The 21,883-nt window shown below is 36.4% G+C and overlaps 1 protein-coding gene across 1 annotated transcript in view; it reads left to right on the forward strand.

The window, feature by feature from the left end:
• Window positions 1-21,883, forward strand: part of GPC5 (glypican 5) — a 682,923-nt gene that overhangs the window by 309,612 nt on the left and 351,428 nt on the right. Inside the window, exon 4 of the mRNA XM_027065090.2 lies at window positions 9,303-9,436. Within this exon, the coding sequence (XP_026920891.2) occupies window positions 9,303-9,436 (134 nt within the window). The remainder of the gene's footprint in view (window positions 1-9,302; window positions 9,437-21,883) is intronic.

A 21,883-nucleotide genomic window follows, 5' to 3' on the forward strand; every position in this document is an offset into this window, starting at 1 on the left:
TTAAAAAGTTTCATCATCTCTCAGAATGTATTCCCATCTTTTAGAATAACACCCTACAAATAATAGGTGCTCCACATATTGAGCGATACTGCTATCTGTAGCTAAACAAGGACTAAAATGCATAAATTTGACTTCCAGTCCTGGGAGCTTGCAAAAATAATGTGCTCATATAATTGTAAGGGAGGAAGAAAGATAGGTATGAATGAAAAGGAAAGAGAGATTGGAATGAAGGAAGGAAAGTAAAAGGGAAGAAGGGAAGGAACGAGGAAAAGAAGGAAACACAGAAGAAAGGGAAGGAGGAAAGAAAGCCAAGAGGGCTCAAGAGGGGAAAATAATTGGTTGTCTTAGTTTTTAGTCTCTCCCCATTTCTGACAACAACATAGCTCAGTTTGGAGGAATTAGTCTTCAATTCTGGGTTGGTTTTCCTTTTCTCATTTGATTACATTGGCACTCAGCCCCATTCTTCCATTTTACATGGAAGACTGGCTTTTTATGCAGATTTCATGTATCTAAATATTTGTCAGTTTGGCCTACAAGTTGCATTTTTTTTTCTAAGAGTCCTGAGTTAAATGATTTTTTTTTTTAACATTTTATTTATTTTTGGCAGACAGAGAGAGAGAGAGAGAAAGAGAGCAGGGGAGGGGCAGAGAGAGAAGGAGACACAGAATCTGAAGCGGGCTCCTGGCTCTGAGCTATCAGCACAGAGCCCGATGCGGGCCTCAAACTCACGAACCTCAAGGTAATGATCGGAGACGAAGTCAGATACTGAGCCACCCAGGCGCCCCGTGAGTTAAATGATTTTAAATGGCCACATGCAGTAAATTTAATTAGTGATTAGGCATCAGATTGAAATGCAGAAGCTCCCTCTGGTGGTTTAATTTGCAGGTGCTCAAAACTAGCAATGCAGAATTAGGATCCCACTTAGAATATCTAGAAATGTTATTCTGCTTCACAGTGTCCTGCCCCTCCTCCCCTTCCTCTTCTTTCTTCTCTTTTAATTTGAACTATAAAATGAGTTCGGTGTGGCAACCTTTATGATGATAGCTATTGAAATCTATGCAGGGAGGCAACTTCTGGAAAATTAAAAGGAAAGACAAGGAAAAGCCAGCCATCCAAGGACAAACATTCTTTGGTTCCAAGTAGACATTTGTAAAAGGGCCTTATTTACTCTTTGCAGGCTCTAGAGTTAACATATCTCTACCCTTGCGAACTGGAGACAATAGGTGTTTTCTTCCTTATTCAGCGTTAACACTGTTTTATTTGCTTTTTCCCAGGAACTGGGCACCTTGTACAAACTTAGAATTCTCCTTATGGATAACTTATATTTAAAAGTACTGCTTTTTAGAGTCTTAATAATTTATAACTTACTATAAATATTCCTTGTTGCAATACCAGAATGTACTAGTGTTTTAAAAGTGGTATTATAGCTATAACTTTATATTTTTTCCACAGCTCACTTCTGGAATTATTTATACCTTGAACTTCAAAGTAGCATGCATATTATATAGATGGTGATTGCTCCATAGTTATAGGGTATGATATTCTGTAATCACTTATTTTTTCATTTCCATTAATACAAACTTAGCAAAATCTTTTGTAATAACGTACTATCACCATGCCATAATACTAGTCCTCATGAAGTTAATATTTCTCACCAAAAGTAACTTTGTCTGGGAAGACATCTAGCATACTAATGGAAATTGTCAGAAAAATAGACTATATTTTACAAATGGCTCCATTAAGTTCAATTTTGCTGAAATTCATCTCTGATCATATGATTTTACTATGTTATCACTCTTGCATAATTAATATTGTTTACTTATTGTTTGCTTAATTAAATTCATCTAAAAGTTTATCAACATTCGGGCACCTAGGTGGCTCAGTCCGTCAAGTATCTGACTTCAGCTTAGGTCATGATCTAACATCTGTGAGTTCAAGCCCCACACCAGGCTCTGTGGTGACAGCTCAGAGCCTAGAGCCTCCTTTGGATTCTCTTTGGATTCTATCTTTGCCCCTCCCCCAACTCGTGCTCTCTCTCTCTCTCTCTCTCAAAAAATAAATAAACATTAAAAAATTTTTAAATAAACATAAATTTGAAGTTTAAAAAAAGTTTATCAACACTAATTCAGTGTATTTGTATGCTTTCATTGAAGTATATGTTGCATTATATTGAAAAATAAACTAGGAAGATATTTTGGAATCTACCTGATTCAAAGATTGAGTTAATAAACTATATTTTGATGTATGGGGACACTATCATATGTATCAATGCGATGAAATGATATATACTTCTTTTTAATTTTTTCATGTTTATTTATTTTTGATAGAAAGAGATAGAGCACAAGCAGGGGAGGGGCAGAGAGAGAGGGAGACACAAAATCTGAAGCAGGCTCCAGGCTCTGAGCTGTCAGTGCAGAGCTTAGAGCGGGGCTTGAACTCACAAACCTCGAGATCGTGACCTGAGCCGAAGTCAGACGCTTAACCGACTGAGCTACCCAGGCGCCCCTCTGACTACTTCTGTCAAAATATAATGACACATGAAGGAAATGAACTGATAATTTAAGGAAAATTAAGCAAGATTTTTGTGTTTTAAGAGTTTTATGTATCCACATGCTCCTTTTATTAATTGCATGTAATTATCATCATTTCATTATGTGTTCAAAGCAGATGTAAGCTACAATAAAGACTAGGATGTTCAAAACAATTTATTTGTGTAGTTGTAAAAAGATATGTTACTTCATCAAGCCTGAATTTGGCATTATATTATTTACAGTTCTCCAGAGAAATATATATGTGGAGAGATTTATTTTGAGGAATTGGCACATGTGATTATGGACGTGGAGAAATTCCATGACTTGCTGTTTGCAGGTGGAGACCCAGGAAAGCCAGTGGCATATGATTTAGTCTGAGTCTAAAGGCCGGAGAGCCGGGGAAGCTGATGGTGTGAATCCCAGTCTGAAGGCAGGAGAAGATGAGATGACAGTTTACTCTATGAGGCAGGGAAAAAGAGAGAAATTCCTTCTTCATCTGTTTTTTGTTCTCTGCGGGCCCTCAGTAAATTGTATGATGCCCACTCACATTGGGGAAGGCAATCTACTTTACAGAGTCCGTGGACTCAAATGCTAATTTCATCTGGAAATAGTGCCACAGACATGCCTAGAAATAATGTGTAACCTTGTCACCCTATGGCCAGTCAAGGTGACACACACAATTTACCATCATAGGCATTCAATGCACAGTAATATCATGATTAAAACCAATATTGGTCAGTTGCATCCAACATGGAAAACACAGGTGATATCAACATTTTGATAACTTTTAAAAGTTATTTGCAATAGCAAAATAACACTTATTTACTAAAATATTTTAATGTGCAATTAAAAATAAATGTGGATTAGAGAGTTTTTTATTTCCACCATGATTTTAAGAGCAACTACAGATCACTAGCAATATGAAAATCCTTTTTATATTGAAAAAAATTGATCTTTTTAGAGAAAATGTTGAGTGTTCATAAATCCAAGAACATTTAATATATGTCAATTGTGACATCTTTAATGAAATCTGACAGAACTTTGCTTTTCCAATTCTGTTAATCAGGTATTTGATCAAACCAAAATTATTTTGCTGTGGTAGTTTGTAGATCAGGAAGTTACTGACTATTCTTTGCAATGTTATCTGAACTTTCGTGGAAGAGAGGAAAATCTTATGTTACTATCTCACTAAGTTGGAACTTGGGGAGTGTATCAAGAGAGAATGCCTTCTTTGGGGCACTTGGATGACTCAGTTGGTTGAGCATCTGACTTCAGCTCAGGTCATGATCTCACAGTTTGTGGCTTTGAGCCCCGTGTCGGGCTCTGTGCTGACAGCTCAGAGCCAGGAGCCTGTTCAGATTCTGGGTCTCCCTCTCTCTCTGCCCCTTCCCTGCTCATGCTCTGTCTCTCTCTCTCTCAGAAATGAATAAACATTAAGAAAAAGAAAAAGAGGACTTCTTTTTCATAAATTCAGTTATTCTAGTTTGCCTCCTAAAATCCGTCAAATTGTCTAATATCCTTACATTTCTCCCCACCTCCATTAGTTTGTGGGAATCTTAAAGGAAATAACTGCCATGTTTCCCCTCATCTATTTCCACATACAAAGGAAAAATGGGCTTCTCTGGTTTATTCATATATCTAGATCATTTTCAACCCAAATTATTTCATTCATGCAGGACACTTAGGACCCAGGTCTTATGTGATGCTGGGAGTCCCTCCCAATGGATAAGAATATGTGACTAACAAGACCACTAATAAGTATAAAGAAGAGACTGTTGATTGGATAGTAGTAGATAGACTCATCCAATAGCTAGATACAGACTTAGCAAAGTTATATTCCTGTCTTGGGCTTCCGTCTTCTCACCTATAGGTTAAGGTTGGATACCTTCTGTTTTTCTTTTTTAAGTTTATTTATTTTGAGAGACAGAGAGCATGAGTAGGGTAGGGTAGGGTAGTGGCAGAGGGAGAGGAGAGAGAGAATCCCAAGCAGGCTCCGCCCTGTCCCACAGAGCCCGATGCGGGGCTTGAACTCATAAACTGCAAGATCATGGCCTGAGCCGACACCAAGTGTTGAATGCTTAACTGACTGAGCCACCCAGGAGCCTCAAGGTTGGAGACCGGCTAAAAGACTGCCATCTCTGTTAGTCTGGAGTCCTCCCTCCCGCCCACCCTCTCCTCCTCTCTTCTTTCCTTCCCTCCTTCCTCTTAATCCTTTTATCTCCTTCTCTTTTCCAGTCCCTCTTCCTTCTCCTCTTCCCCTCCCCGCCCAACACCTTATTTTCAGAGTTGTTTTTCTCCTGCCAGAAGATTTTTCTCTCCGACCTTCTTGGCATTCTATATACATTTTGTCATTTCATCCATTTTCATGGTTTTAACTATTGACTCTATGTAGGTGATTCTATTCATTAACTTTCCTTTTATCTCCAATGCATCATTTAGAGCTACCTTTTAGAATTACCTCCAAATCAGAGTTTTAAATGAGAATTTATTTAAAATTCTCCTGCTCTAAGGAACAGAGAAGCCAAAACGATATACTTGTTCTACCTTCTAACTTGTACACGTGGGTTATTGGATCTTTGTTCACCCTGATTAACAGATTCAAAACTGCTAACAGCTTTGATTTTCCTTCTATCTTTTTGCCTCTGATAGTGGTGGAGCATCCATCCACCTCTGTTTCATCCTATGAACAGATTGCTTAGTAAATACTCACAGTACCTCCACATTCATTGCTTTTCAACTAGTGATGATCTATACAGTTTTCTCTTCAATTATAATTATTAAACATTTTAAAAGACCATTGCAAAAGAAATAGAGGCTCTGCTTATGGGAGTCAACTGAAAATGAACAATGTAAATTGTTCTTTAAAAAGATTTCTGAGGAGCGCCTGGGTGGCTCAGTCGCTTGATCATCTGACTCTTGATTTTGGATCAGGTCATGATCCCAGGGTTATGGGATTGAGCCCCACATAAGGCTTCACACTGAGCATGGGGCCTGCTTAAGATCCTCTCTCTCTCTCTCTCTCTCTCTCTCTCTCTCTCTCCACCCTACCCCTCTTCCTCACTCACACACTCACTCTCTCTAAAATAAATAAATAGATAGAAAAATAAACAAATAGCTTTTCTAGATTATTAACTATAAGTTTTGGCAATTTGATGGCTTGAGTAAGACTGAATGAACAAAAAGGGAGGCTCTAGGAGAAGTTGTCCTTCTGCAAGAACATAGTGAAAATGGGAAGGTTTGCATGGTGATAAGTACTAAAACAAGTACTCGCTCAGGATGGGAGAAGTGACCTGGGTTAGGGGCAACTAAAAGGGGCCTTTCAAGGTGAGATGGGAACTTGAAGATCAGTGGGAAGCTAGAGAATGAACTTAAAGCAAGAGTAGGTAAGCCTTAAGAAGGGAAACAATTCTTTCAGAGACACTTCAGACTGATTGCAGGGGAGAAGAGTACAGAGCAAGGAGGGGGATAAGGAGGAAATGGCAGTGTAAGTCAAAGATGAAAAATAGTCCAAGTAAGTGTGAAGGACTTTTCTATAGCAAGAAGGTATTGAAATGGGCCACCCAAATCGGCTCACCCCAGCGGGGCCAAGGTGACAAGCTAATGTGCTAGTAACAGATGGCTTTCCATTCCCTTTCAATAAGGTGTGAAGTAGAGCTCCCCGGGTAGCGGGTAGCAAGTCAACAAATAGAAGGGCTTTGAAATTTATTTGTATTTGTTGGAATCTGGTATATATGCCTGGACCTTTGGATACAATCAGAGATAACATAAGTCTATGGCTTGTACATTTTCTTTTGTATTTGTAGCAAAATACAAAAAAGAATTGTAAAGATGATGAGAATAAAGATTTTGTGAGGCTAGTGTTTTCAGCTTTCTATCTACCTGTCTAGGAAATATGGTCAGTAGCCAATATGGTTTTAAGTCCAACATGGGAAGGGCAGGGTGAAATAAGATTTCCCTTAACTTATAACTACAAAGTGTTTTTATTTTCTCAAGTTTTAAAGACAGGATGAGAGCCGAGATTCCTAGAAGTTTCCTAGAGCTCTATCGCTAGTCACATTGGATCATGATAGCAGTCTATTTCTTTTTTACTGTGTTCCTTTATTTCAAATATTCTGCAGTTTCATTAAACAATCTCACTCAATATTTCTGCCATCAACTTATATTGTCTTCCCTTGGTTCTTGTGACTAAGAATTGTTGACAATGAAGATACTTTTTTTTTCCATTAAGAAAATATTTTCACACTTAAATATATTTACACTGCACTATCACTATTTTTCAGCTTCTTGGAAATTCACTTTGAGCCTTTTAACACCTTGGCCTTACACTTCCCTAACTTTTCACTTTTGGTCATTTGCCAAGCCCTGTTGATTTTTTAAAAAATAGATTGCATTTTTTAGAGCAGTTTTAAGTTCACATCAAAACTGGGCAAGAAGGTACAGATTCCCCATATATCTATCCCCTGTCCCCACTCATGCATAGCCTACCCCGTTGTCAACATCCTTGTCAGAGTCAGACATTTTTTGGAATTGATGAACCTCAACTGACACATCATTATCACCCAGTCTATAGGTTATATTAGGATTCACTCTTGGTATTGTATATTCATTCCATTTGTTTGGACAAATTTATAATGACATGTATCCACCCTAGCATCATACACAGTAGTTGTACCATCCCAAACATCCTCTGTTCTCAACCTGCTTATCCCTATATTCTCTTTGATCTCTGGCAACCACTAAGAATTTTAGTGCTCACAGTTTTGCCTTTTCTAGAATATCATATAGTTGGAATCATACAGTTTATAGCCTTGTCAGATGGCTTATTTTACTTCGTAGTGTGCATTTGAGTTTCTTCCATGTCTTTTCTAATAGCTCATTTGTTTTTAGTGTTGAGTAATATTGCGCTATCTGGATGCACCACAGTTTTACCCAGTCACCTACTGAAGGACATCTCAGCTGCTTCCAAGTTTTGGCAATTATGAATAAAGCTTCTGTAAACATCCATGTGCAGGTCTTTGTATGGACATCAGTTTTCAATTCCTATGGATAATTTTCATTTTGTAAGAAACCACGAAACTGTCTTCCAAACTGTCTATACCATTCTTCGTTCCCACCAGCAATGGATAACAGTTCTTCCTGCTCTTCCATAACAGTTCTTCCATAACTTTTGGTGTTGTCTGTGTTCTGGATTTGGCCTTGTTGATTTTACTTCTCTCTATAATTCATGAATCTTTCTCTTCATGAACATAGCCACTACTACAGTTCAAAATAACTTTTTTCCCCCTCAGGACTACTTTAGGAGTCTGTTCACAATTTACCTGCTCTGAGGCACTTGGGTGACTCAGTCAGTTGAGTGTTTGACTCTTGGTTTCAGCTCAGGTCATGATCTTATGGTTCGTGGGTTTGAGCCCTGTGTTGGGCTCTGTGGTGACAATGAGGAGCCTGCATGGGATGCTGCCGAGAGCTCAGAGCCTGCTCAGTTTTCTCTTTTAGGAGAAAATTCAGTTTTTTGCCTTTTTTCTCTTCACCTCTAATACATTTTCTTTGCAAATATAAGAAACAAGATAAATATGGGTTAAATAAACAAATTAGTGCATAATTCCTTTAATGCTCATTGCGTGGAAAATTAAAGAAATTGATAAATTTAATGGAACTTGGGAATAATTTACTCTAATTTCTTCATCTTACATATAAGAGAATCAAATTCAAAGAAGTTCTGCTACTGTTTTCAAGATTTCAGTGCTTAAGATGGAAAAATTAGGACAAGAACCAAAGTCTCCTGATTCCTAGGCAATGTTTTTATGTATTTGCAATTATACTACTCTACTTCTTTAATACTCCACCTCTTTAAGGTATTGTGTGAGTCTTTTTTATGCTCTACATGGTAATATGTCCAATTAATTAGTTACTTTCTCAATGATAATTATGTAAAGTATATAAAGATCTTGGCTAGATAAGTTTTTTACTCTTTCATTTGATTTTAGAAAAACGATTTTAGATTTTAGAAAAACAACTATACTAACACTCTCAAAATACAAGAAGAAGATACAGAACAATTACCAAATGAAATGTCTATACAAATGTATTCATTATTATTTTAAGAGAGGATCTTAAGGGGTACCTGGGTGACTCAGTTGATTGAATGATTGACTCTTGATTTTGGCTCACATCATGATCCCAGGGTCATGGGAGTGAGCCCCACATTGGGCTCTGCACTGAGAATACAGCCTGCTTAGGATTCTCAATCTATCTCTCCCTCTCCCCCTCTCTACCGCTTGCTCTCTCTCTCTCTCTCTCTAATATAAAAAAAAAAAAAGACCTTAAGAAGAAAACTACCTTTAGAACTCATTTAGAAAACAGACTGCATATTTAATAGCAAATTATTTCATTTAAAATTTCAGTACAATTATGTGATTGTCATAAATTGAATATAAACCATAAAATACCTATTTTGGTTAAGTAGTCTTATTTATACAAGAAGGCAAGTTTGTTAATATACTTCTCTTATTCTGCATATGTTTGCTTCATGTACTTTGCGTATATATACATGCAAATCATATATATGTGCATAGCATCAATTAATCATGGTTGCCATTTTATACAGGTAATTTGATTCCTCCTTTGGAAAATTAACAAACATTTTATGTCTTAAAAGTTAATATTGAAGTGTAAGTAAGAACATTACATTGTTTTGGACTCTAGCAAGTATTACATTCTCAGGTAGGATGGAGGAAGGTTTCTAACTGCCTTTTAATATTTTCTCTTTGAAAGATCAGTAAGATTTGTGGCCGTCCAATCAGAACACCTACACAAAGCCCCCGTTGTTCTTTTGAGGGAAGCAAAGAGAAGCATGGGATGAAGATCTCTCCAAGAAATGGTGAAGAGACACTTGCCAACAGAAGAAAGTAAGACATTTGTTTTACAACCAGAAAGAGAAAAGAAAGTAAGCCATTAATTTTCAACAGAATAGAATGTATTCAATTAGGTAGAACCAAATACACTATTGAAGAAAAAAAGATCACCATTAATTACTTTTAAAACTCAGCAGTTGCTCCTATTCAGTTAATTAGGAAGATAAGTACAACCTGTGAGACCAGTAAAACTTTCTGTGATAAGGGACATTTGCTATAATACACTATGGCGGGCAATAGGCATGTATGGTCATTGTGCTCTTAAAATGTGGCTAGCGTACAATATTGTACAGCAGACCTCTAGCACTTACTCATCTCGCTCAACTGAAACTTTATGCCATTAGTTAATACTTCCCCAATTCCCTCTCCCTGTAGTCAACAATACTATACTGTACCCTTCAAATTTTGTTACGAAAGTAGATCTTGCCATAAAAAAAAAAAGTTTAAAATATGGCTAGTGTGACTGATGATTCCATTTTTAATTTTAATTGATTTTAGCCTAAATTCCACATATAGTTAGTGTCTACTGTATTGGGTGATGCAAGAGAGAAAAAGCATTCACATAAATGATGAAATCTGTGTTACTGTCTATTAAGCAAGTATTTAACAAATGGTTAGATAAGAAGTTTCTATGCCTTTAATCTGGAATGCTGAAAATGGCTATACATTGATTCAAAATGATAAGCATTGAGTGGCTTGCTTCTATAACTCACATTTCTACCACTGCTCCCGTCACTGTTTCACATGTTAAATTAAAGCCTTCATCTATATCTCTTTGCTTGATAATTGGCAGTCAGACTGAAAAACTCTTAAAATTAAAGGAAACTATTATTTTATTTATTTTTGCATTCTGTTGCCCACTGTATGCCCTGACAAATACTAGCTTCTTGGTGGGTGTTTTTGAAATGAATTGAAACTGAGAATTCTATATTCATTTATTAATCCAAATAGTTATTTCTTTTTTTTAATGTTTATTTATTTTTGAGGGAGAGAGAGACAGAGGGAGACACAGAATCTGAAGCAGGCTCCAGGCTCTGAGCTGTCAGCACAGAGTCTGACAAGGGGCTCGAACCCACAGACCATGAGATCATGACCTGAGCTGAAGTCAGATGCTCAACCAACTAAGCCACCCAGGTGCCCCCTCAAATAGTTATTTCTAATAATATCTTATGGCAGCCTCAGTATTTTACATCGCTTTACTCTTTAGAATGTAAACTCTGTTTCTTTCCTTTTGGGATAGTGCTCTTAATTGCCTCATTCTCTTCTCAGATGGACTATAATTTGGAATAAAGATCTGGGCTATTGCTTGCTATTTGCTGCAGCTCAAAAGAAGTAGCACTTTGTTTGCATGTAAACTAGCTGTTCTTTTTTCTTCTAAACATCTATAGTGATCAGCAGTCTTTTCTTGTATTTGAGAAATTAATGTGCTTTAGCTAGTGTATATAGCATGTAGTGGCTAGGTATAGTGTAGGTGATTCTTCTAATAAAACCTAGCTAAGGAAGAACTTAAGGTTTTAAAGGTCATGTCTGTTTCACCATCAAAACAACTCAGTTGTTGGAAAGACAAAACAAAACCCAATACAAGTGAAATATCTCAGGAGTAATGAGGGGCTCATGTGAATGGAAAGTTCTAGAAGTATCTATCCAGGCCATTGAATAGACTTCTTGTCACCAACCTTGCAGACTCATGTATTTCTGTATCCCTAAACAACCAGCCACCTTTAGCTATTACCTATGAACCAGAGTAGGTCCATCATAGACAAGTATCATGCCACACAAAGTAAACAACCAGAGATATTGTACATGAGCTCACTTAAGCAATTCATTTTTCAAAAAAATGTTTATTTATTTTTTAAAGAGAGAGCACGCACATGTGCAGAGGAGGGGCAGAGAGAGAGAGGGAGAGAGAATCCCAAGCAGCTCCACGCTGTGAGGACAGACTCCAACATGGGGCTCTATCTCACAAACCATGAGATCGTAGCTTCCTAGGGTTTCTGTAGAGCATCTTCATTTGCTACTTGTACTCTAAGGCACCTTTGAATGGATGATCTGGGTCATCCGGACTGAACATCAGAACAGTTTGCAAAATTCCAAGCTACAGACTTTTCTTTCTCATACAAAAGCTCCTTGGGGCTACTCTATATTTGGGTTAGAGCAACACTCAAGTGTATATTATGTTTTGTCTAATATTCAAAGGGACCCAAAAAGCATCATGCCTCTTCCTGAGTGCTAGGTCATCATAAGGCAGAAATTTGCCTTTTATGTTAGAATAACCCATTAAGATCCAGACAACTAGACATTTAGAACCCCTGCTGAATTGTCAAGCACTTGAAATGTCAGTATTTTTCCCCACCAGAGGCATGAACATGTCTACTAAGGCAACTAGGATGATGTGATCAATATTTTATTATCAGCATGGCGTCCTGTAGGATATCCAAATGATCAGGGCTCCTGTCTGTCATGGAGTGGGAGAGTTGCCCTGAGGTCTAACAGTGAAGATATTTTTACCAGCTGAAAGTGAAATATTTCTAATTGTCCTTACTAATTGATAAAGGACAATCAATTGTTAGCTAGATAGCAGGTAGCAGTACATGTTTGGATTTGCTCTGGCAGATACCACATACAAAGCTGGATGTAATTGGAGTCACCCTCTGACTCAGGTTATGATAATCCAGACATTCTCCAAGCCCATCTCAGTGTGCACAGAATATCCAAACAAGTGACGTGAATATCGAATAGACTGATTTGGACAAAGATGTGTTTAAAATGCTATATATGGGTACTTTTCTGAACTCCATTCTAATGGTTGATCAGTTGATAGGATTCGATTTTCTATGTGAATGATCACATGGTACACCAGTACAGCCATTCTAGCAAGAAGCTTGCTGTACCTTATAAAACTCGTATACTCTATGTACTTGTCTACCTTACCTTAGCCTGTATCCCAAGAAACTCTTGCTTATATTCACAAGGAGAATTCTTGCATATCTGTGGTAGCTGAGAGTTAGAGGCAAGTTATATGTCCATAACAAGAAAAATAAAATATATTCGTTTGGAATATTATGAGTCAGAAGGATAGAATGCATTTTCATGCATCAAAAAATATCATTGTGATTAAAGAGAAAAATATATTAAATAGAATGAGAATAACAGTGCAATACCATTTTTATAAATTAGTAGCAAATATATAAAAAAATTAGTATATATTTTTCAAGGAGAGGATATGGCAAAGTACTTATATTAAATATATTAGAATGGATATTTATAGAAAAACAGGAAAGAGGCTGAAGGATGAAAAAATAAATAAATATTCTATTTCAAGTATAAGTTATGACAGTATGCCAGGGACAGAGGAGTATTCTTTAACTCTCTGTATCTGAGAAAATATGTGTGTGTTTGTGTGTATATACATATAAATAAATATACACATATACATTATTTTAAAGTTTAGGTGAAAAGTGTTTTTTTAATTATATTTTCCTAATAAAAACATAGTTAATACTCTTTCAGTCAAAATTTTCGTGAGAACTAATGGTACTCAATTTTTAAATAACTTTTTTTTGCTATTTCATATGCTAAGCATAGATAATTTTTCACTATGGTGTATTGTAGATATAGTGATTATCCAGATAGAGATAAAATATAATTTGCTGAAAAGACTTATTGACTTGGGACTTTCTGCTATAACTTAGTTATTAATTAGAACAAAATGAAAGTTTATTGTAAAAAAAAAGTAGATAAGGGAAAAATGAATTCTCAGTCAGCCCATCCAGATCATTAACAAACACTGTTTTGTGCGATTCATAAAAAAGTCAAGTTAAAAAAATATTTTCTGAGTTAGTTTTTGTAAGTTAGCATTGTATCCATGACAGTATTTTTTAGGTTTTCTTAGTTACCTTGGGTAATTCCCATGAGAATATCTATAACAGTAACTACTATCTATAAATTTAAAGCAATTTAAAACTAAAACAAACAAAAAAACACACACAAGAGTTTCTGTAAGTTAGTATAATTGCTCTGGTAGCTGAAAAATAGAAAATTGTAAAATGCATCTGTTGTTTTGTCAATGTAAATGAAGATAAACACCATTCTATGGTTAACAATTTAAAATACATTTTTACATATAAAGAAGTAATAGTCTTTAAATTATATTGTCACAGTTTACTTTAGACTTAGTATCTTTAGTGGTACGTCTTATAAAAAATTGTTGTCCAAAGCTTGCTATTTATTTATTTATTTATTTATTTATTTATTTATTTATTTTAGTATTCTCTATACTCAGTGTGGGGCTCGATTCGAACTCACAACACCGAGATCAAGAGTCTCATGCTTTTCCAACTGAGCCAGCCAGGTGCCCCAAAATTTGTTGTTTAAAATTATGTTAGATTTATGGCATCCTAACAAAAATATTTCCAGGCTTTAAAACAGAGTTTAATTTACATAGTTTTCCATTATCCAATCAATTCTTTTCAGGTTGTGTTAATATAACTATTGTTGACCTATATATAATTTGACCAGTTAGCTTTTTTTTTTAACTACCCAACAGTATATATTAAGTGATCATTAATTACTTTTTTGTTTTTCAGTTGGGATGTGTAGTCAATTTTTTTGCAGGGGTATATAGTATCCTGAAGTGGTTTAAGGCTGCCATCTTGTTCTTTGTTTTCTCTTTACCCCATGTTCTTTATTCTTTATTCCTCCTCTCTTGCCTTCTTTTGACTTTAACAGGTATTTAATATTTTTTGAGATCTTCATGGCTTTTTTTACTTGCATTTTTTATTATTCTTCTAATGGTTACCATAGAGATCACAATATGCATTTTTAATTTTTACTATCTGCTTTAAAGTAGAACTTTTACTACTTCATTGAATGATATAAGAACTTTAAAATAGTTTCACTCCATTACCCTCTTCCTATCTTCCATTACCCTATTCCTAACAAATAACTTCTAACAATGTTTTAACATCTTCCAAGATAATATTGTTATCGTTTTAAAATAGTCAATATTGTAATAACCTATATTTTATTCTTTGTGGTGCTTTTTTTTTATTCCATGTGTCAATCTAGAATCATTTTGCCTTAGCCTTTTGTATATTTTTCATTGCTTATTACTGGTGATGAATTCTCTCAACTTTTGTTTGAAAACATCTTCATTTTGTTTTTTTTTTGTTTTTTGTTTTTAATTTTTTAAATCTTTATTTATTCTTGAGAGAGAGACAGCATGTGAGCAGGGGAAGAGCAGAGAGAGGGAGACAGAACCCAAAGCAGGCTCCAGACTCTGAGTGGTCAGCACAGAGCCTGATATGGGGCTCGAACTCACAAACTATGAGATCATGACCTGAGCCGAAGTCGGACACACAACCAACTGAGCCACCCAGGTGCCCTATGAACACATCTTCATTTTTGAAGAATATTTTACTAGGTCTAGAATTATAGGTTGTTGCTAGCTACCATTTTTAAAAATATAAATGTCCATAATTGAGTTCATGACATGACACTGTAAGTCGTATGGGAGGCTTAATGGAAACGTTTCATAGGAGAGGTAATTACGGTAGTGGATGCTGCTGATGCCCTACTCACATCCCTTTACCTGGCCATTTTATCTGCTTTCTGGCTGCTCTCTCCTGGTTGCTGATAATGCACAGCTGCCTTATTCTCTGGGGAATTGCACTTAACAAATTGGAGCCATCTATATTCATTATCTCTTGCTACTTAACAAGTCATTCCAAAACAAAGTGGCTTAAAGCAACAACAACTATTTATTAACCAATTTTCTGTAGGTCAGGAATTTGGGAGCAGCTCAGCTATGGGGTTTTGGCTCAGGGTTTCTTTTGGCTATGGTCTCTTAGGGTGATTGCTACCAAGGCCGGGTGAGGCTGCAATCCTATGAAGACTTGAGTGGAACTGGCTATTATCTTCCAAGATGGCGACTCACAGGGCTGTTGGCAGGAGGCCTCACTGTCTCGTCACAATGACTTCGTGAGTTTTCGCACTCTGTAGCTGACTCTCCTCAGGGGCAAATAATCCAAGAGAGAGAAAGGCAGAAGCTGCAGTGTTTTTATGATCTAGCTTTGGAAGTCCCACACTGTCATTTCTGTAGTATCCTACAGGTTACACAGGTCAGTTCTAGTCTGTGTGGAGGAGGACTACACACCATCTCATCCATCTGAAAGAGGGGGCTAACTTCCCACCTGCCTCACCGCCTTGGCGGAGGCTCGTAAGCAGGGCCCGACACAGGGGGATAAAAGGCTTGCCCTTATTCAACGTGACGTGGCCAGATATGTGATGCAATCCATGCTTCCACACTCCCTGTACAATCTGGTTGAAGCTGGGACTGCATCCTGACTTACCTTCTTCCTGCCCACTCTATCCTGTTTCTCTCACTACCTTTCTCTTAAGAGTGCTACCTTGATGAATCCTCTGCATCCAAATTCCTGCCTCTGGTATTGCTTCTAAGGAATCTGACCTGAAAAAGTACCTAAAACAGATGCAGAATAGGTGTAAACTTAGGCAAAATTATAGTATCTTAGCCTAAATACAGGTATTTCTCTCTGAATCCCAAATCTGTAACCCTTTTGTCTGTTTTCTTTCTCCCCCTTCCTCCTCTGTATTCATTTTAAAAGAGAACCCTTCCGTTTAATACCCTTTTCCTTGCTCGATTTCGAACATTTGATGGACATCCATGTCTGTCCTTGGCTCTACCAGCTGTGCTAAGCTTGAAGTATAGAGTATGTCAGTCTTTTGGCTTGGAAGGAAGGAAGCTAAACCATAGCTTTGGATTCCTTTGATTATATTTGGGTGATGTGATTGTACTTGTTCAACCTGCCCTGTTTTGTTTTGTTTTGTTTTGTTTTCTGTTTATGTAGAATGCTAATAATGAGCTCATTGGAGACTTGGAGTTATTGATACACACCAGTTACAAAGGTCTCTGAAAGTTGAGAAAGTCAAGGAAGAGCTACCATTCCTTTGAATGTCTAGAAAAACATTACTATTTAGTCTTGTGGGGCAGAAACCAAATCAGCACAGCTGTAAAGGACACTGCACTTATGTAACTGTCTAAACCAGCCCAGGCAGAGTGATTTCCCTGTGGCAGTTCCTGCTCTCTGCTTGATTTCTTGAAGTTAGCTGGTAAGAATAAGCTATTAGCAAGCTTAAATCGGTGATAATTAGCGGTACATTATTATTTCAAAGTGGTGTGGCTGTGCCAATTAAGCGGGTAATTAGGAAAACCCCAGGACAATAAATTAAGACAGAGTCTCAACACCAGTGCCCCATCTGTTCTACAGCAAGCATTCCAATTAGCCAAACCTCTCATTTAAGAATGCGCCAATTAAGGGGATTGGCTATATGCATGGCTGTGCATTGGGGTAATAACGACTGTCCTAGATGCTTAGTAAAAATAAAATATTTTTGATGTAAGAGGAGATTTTGATGTGAAGGTGGGGAAAGGAGAATTTTTGGAAATACTGGATGTTTAATGTTTAAGACAAATACAATTTGAATTGTTTTATGAGCTTTGGTTTTTCTCAATTTTCTCTTCAGAACTTAATGGAATCTTGTTTTATCGGGCAGCTCTATTTTATTCTAATGTGTTTATGAAATCTTGACTTGCATAGGAATTTTACCACTTGAACATTAACAATTTTTTGTTTTTTGTTTTTAAATGGAGAATAGGAACTCAAAAGGATGCTTGAAATTGCTTAGTTGAAAGAGGGGAATGAGTCAGGGCACATTCTGTTTCAGGATGTGTCTATCCATGAAAGCCAATTAATTGTTACCCTGTACATTGCAAAAGAACACAGTGAAGTGACTGAAATAGTTAGTCATGCATAGGAAAAACTTTTAAACATAATCTGAATGGAGAACACTTAATATTACTTAGGATTAATGCCAAGATAGGATCAGTACATATCACATAGGATCAGTTAGCTTAAAACACATGAATTTATAGCTACATGGTCAAACCTTACTTAGCACAATATTTTATTAGTGAAACCAAAATTAATTAATGTTTAAAATTCTTGATGTGTGTGTCTGGGTGTATGTGTTTATATGGTTAAATCAGTATTGACATACTGGGCTTGATGATGAATTGTATATATATAAACTCGGTGGATGAAAATATCCATAGGTCAGGAAAAAGTCAACTCTGAGAAAATGTTAATATCGTTTATAGGACCGGGGAAAGCAATTTCCAACCTATTTCCTAAAAGGAAGTTAGTGCTTCTTTGAGGTGCCATTATTATTTATTACCTGTAAGTTTAATTTACTAAAATAAAAGTCATGTTCCCTTCAATGAGAGCATTTCTGGCTAATTTAAAACAGTGCTTAGTGAGTGGTGGGTGTGAGGGTACCCAGGGCAGGCCAGGCCAAGGCAGGGCTTTGGGGAGGGGGCAAGAGGCCAGGCCAGAGCAGTACTGAGGAAATGTGAGCTCCTAGGCAGGCAGGCCAGCATCAAGACCTACATGAATAATGAAAAGCAGGACCCTAGGGGGTCAAAAACCAGGCACACAGGAAGAAGGAATGCCAGAAGGCAGAACAAACATGTGGCAAAAGTTTAGGCTAGTGGTGCTTAACCTTTGCGGGTCACGTATCCCACTGAGAATCTGATAAAAACTTCCCAGAAAAGGAAAGTTCATAAACAAATACATGCAAAATTTTGTGTATTGAAAAGCCATTTTCTCCAGTTAAGACTAATATTAAAAATAAAGCCTTTAAAAATGAGGTTTGCTCTTACCTTTTTAGATGTTCATGGAAAAATTAGTGACCATTTCCTGATGTATCTGAAACCAAATTCAAACAACTAAACTAACATTAAGCAGTATTTGTACTGAAAGGTATGGACTAGAAGTTGAAATGGTGGTTTGTCTTAGATGTGGCTATGTGGGCATGGTATCCAACAGATACTCTTTTTGTTTTGAAGGCACAATTTATTGAAAATTCTAGAAAGCAGATTTGTATAGTTATCACTGACTGCAATTAGAATTCTTATAACTTGCTTGCATAGATGAAGGTAGGTTTATATCAGGGAGAGTGAGATTTATTCTAAACTCTTCAAAGTTACATCACTGGTCCATAATGCTTTGGTCCTCAAGTTAATTTGTGACATCTGTCATATTGAGGCTCTCAACTTTAAGTTAATGTGAGTAGAAATAAATCTCCTCAAATTTCTCATTACACAAAGAATAAAAAATATACATGTTTTTTTCCTTAGCCATAGGAAGAAGGATCTTTAAATCGGACAGTTTTCAAACTGATTCTCCAAAAATCTTCTATTTCCCAGTAGCAGCTTTGTTAAATGAGCTAGGAGCTTCTCAGTAGTGTTTATAATTGAGACTGTAGGGTTATCCCATTTATATGGCTCAAAATATCCCTCAACCAAGAAAATCAAACTGTGAATGAAATTCTCCCTGTCTAATATACCCGAGAATGTTTTCCATCTTTTCTTTCCCCTTACAAAAAAATGAATCTTCTATCCTCTGGAAGGCCAGTAAACGTATGCAGAGTTGAAAAGAATTGCAAATTCAGCTCCCACTTTTTTCCACTCAATTTTTGAAGAGGTGAAGAAGATTGAAAGTCATGTCATACTGAAATTGATCATTTTTATAGGAGTGTATAAAAACTATCTCAGAATTTTTAGCAGAATCTATGGGGTCTAAATCAGGATGATGAGTTGAGGCTCATTTCTTTTATTAAACTAGCAAAATTAATTGTATGTAGAAGCATCATATGTAGAAGTGCTCAGTATATAGCAAGAGTACTAAGCACTTTCTTCCACTTGGTTTTGTGTAGATAGCAAAAAACATTTCCATCAGTTTAAACCTTTTAGTGGCATTGGAAGTGTCTTAATTAGATGCATATAGCTAATAGGGGAAAATGGGGAACAGGATATTTACATTTTTATCCCTTTGCATATTTAAGGAAATGACAAAGCTGCCAATTCCTCCACAATTATCCACAAAATAGGAGAAATGTGTTTCTAGGGTAGATTATATCCTTTGATGGGCATACTGTTTTTTTGTACTTTTTTGTTTTTGTTTTCCATCTTCACTATAAGGCACACCATTTCCAGGGCCCATCATGATCTCTAGAATATGTGGAACCTCTTCCTTGGAAGTACAACTGAAGAAAGTTCAGGGGTAGTTTCAGGATGATTCTTTTTATTTAGGCCCATATTTTAGAGTTACAGACTTTCACATCAAGGTTTCTTCTCAAAAATATGCTTCATTCTGTTTAATGACTTTGAAGATCAACAGGTCTAAGGTGCTCCTTTTGCTGGGTCAGTTTCAGCCTCCTTCAGCAAGAATCTTGTTAGACATGGGCACTGCGACTTTGGGGTCCCACAAATTGAGTAAACTCCAAGGATTTCTAATCTTCATTGTATTTGGTTTATCTACATTGTCCAATGTAAGCTAAGCTTTATATAAACAAACCGATGTATGAATAATCATGATGGAAGGATGTATTATTATAATTCTCATCACATGGATAATATTTTAGATGTTATACTTAAGCAAAGGTAATTATACATTACTCAGCTCTGACCAGTAATATTCTGTGCCACCCAAAATAATACCTGGGTTACATGTAACCTTCAAGAGCCATTTTTTTCTAAAATGAGAATTACTAGAATAATAAGAATAAAATCAAAGATGATAATATCTCATTTTCTCTGAACCCTTTTAATTATAGATTTTCTGAACCTAAAGCACACACTTATACCAGAGTTCAGGAACACAAGTACTTGCAGTAAGAGTTATACAGTAACCGAAGATGCCAGCAAGAACAGTTTATACCAGACATATATTGTCCATCGGGTAAGTTGGTGGGTGGCAATGACCAAGAATAGATGACAGAAATCACAAATGAAAAAAAAAAGACAAAAAGGAATGAGGAAGAAATCCATTTACTGGCAGACTATTAAAGGGAAAGTTTTTTTTTTAAATTAGTTTTCTGCTAATGCTGAGAGAGGAAAATATTATACAAAATATGTTCATATCCTCTCAGTCATGGAATTTATAGTTAAAATGTCAGTAACCACAGAAAATACTTTACTGCAAAAGACAGTAATATTCAAGGTTTGACCTGAAATGCTGATTCTCAAAATATAGTTACTCAAATAATGAATCTTAGTATTAATGAAGTTTGCTAGAATCATTAGATTTGTAAATATTTGACTGAATATTCTTGTTGATCTTGTCCCAGTCATGTCCTAGACATTTTTTTCCTGTTGAAAAACTAGTAACATGCTTTCTGAAACCAGCATAACTGAACAAATGATTGCATATTTTTATTAAAATGAACAAAAACTATGAGGCAGGAAAAGTTATGTCTCTTCTCTTTTGGGCTGGATGGTCAATTTCCTCAATACTGTCTGATTTGTTTAAATATTGGACATGTGGTCCTGTGTTTACTTTCATAAATGAGTTAAGATCTTTGTTTAAAGTGCTTTTTAATGGAGAACAGCAGTGCTTTCTGAGGTACATTTTTACAACATGGGAAAACGAGATGAGAGTTAGTTTTGAAAACTGAGTTTTGACATCAGGTTTAAATCACTCTTTTTAAAGGAGGATGCTTTCAGAAAGGGTGCTTTTTACTGGGACATTAAATGGCAATGTGTTGGGTTTGGAGAGTTACTGAGAAGTGAGGAATAGAGGTGTCTGTCCTAATTGTATAGATGGCTATGAACGTTCAGCTCAGCGCTAGTATAAAATCACCACCATGGAATGTGAAACATACAGCACAGGTCAAAAAGAATCCTCTGCAGAGGATATCTGAGGATATTAGCATGTCTCCAAGGTCCTTTTCTGTTTCTCCTTCCCATTCCTCTCCCCTCACTGACCCCGTGCTCTGCAGCCTACTGCCCATCTTAACCCCTTCAGCTTTGTTGAGAAAGCATAGTAAATCTTCTAAGGAAGGGAAATCATGTCGCGTGAACAAGACTTCCTATGAGGAGGAAGGAACCTGGAATCATTTAGTCAGAAAAAAACAAAAAAATTCTTCTCTTTTGAGAATGGTGGGGATCGTTTGGTCCCAGCTTCCATAACGACCAGTAGGTTCAAGTGGGGTTCAGAGAATACACTTTATGAGTTATTCTTTTAGGAAAAATACTTTTTATCTTTTTAATCAAATATGAGTGCAATGTGGTTGTAACACATTTACATTTATGATGATTGGTGCCTCATACTGCATAGCTTTTTAAGGTCTTTTGATCCTCTCCACAATCTCTACATGCATTGCAAAGTCTAAGGAAAGGGACCAGGTAACTAGATTTCAATTCTCCCTCTAGCTAATTTGACTGTATACATTTAATGACTTTCAAGCATTTGCACAAGAACTGTTACTGCCATAGAATAGAAATTTAAATATTTTTTTTATTTTGAAGATTTTAAAGATATTTTGTCAAATGGAATGACTTTGTTGAGAATAAGATAAATTTAT

Source organism: Acinonyx jubatus, chromosome A1 (genome assembly GCF_027475565.1).
Source record: "Acinonyx jubatus isolate Ajub_Pintada_27869175 chromosome A1, VMU_Ajub_asm_v1.0, whole genome shotgun sequence".
Lineage (NCBI taxonomy): Eukaryota > Metazoa > Chordata > Mammalia > Carnivora > Felidae > Acinonyx > Acinonyx jubatus.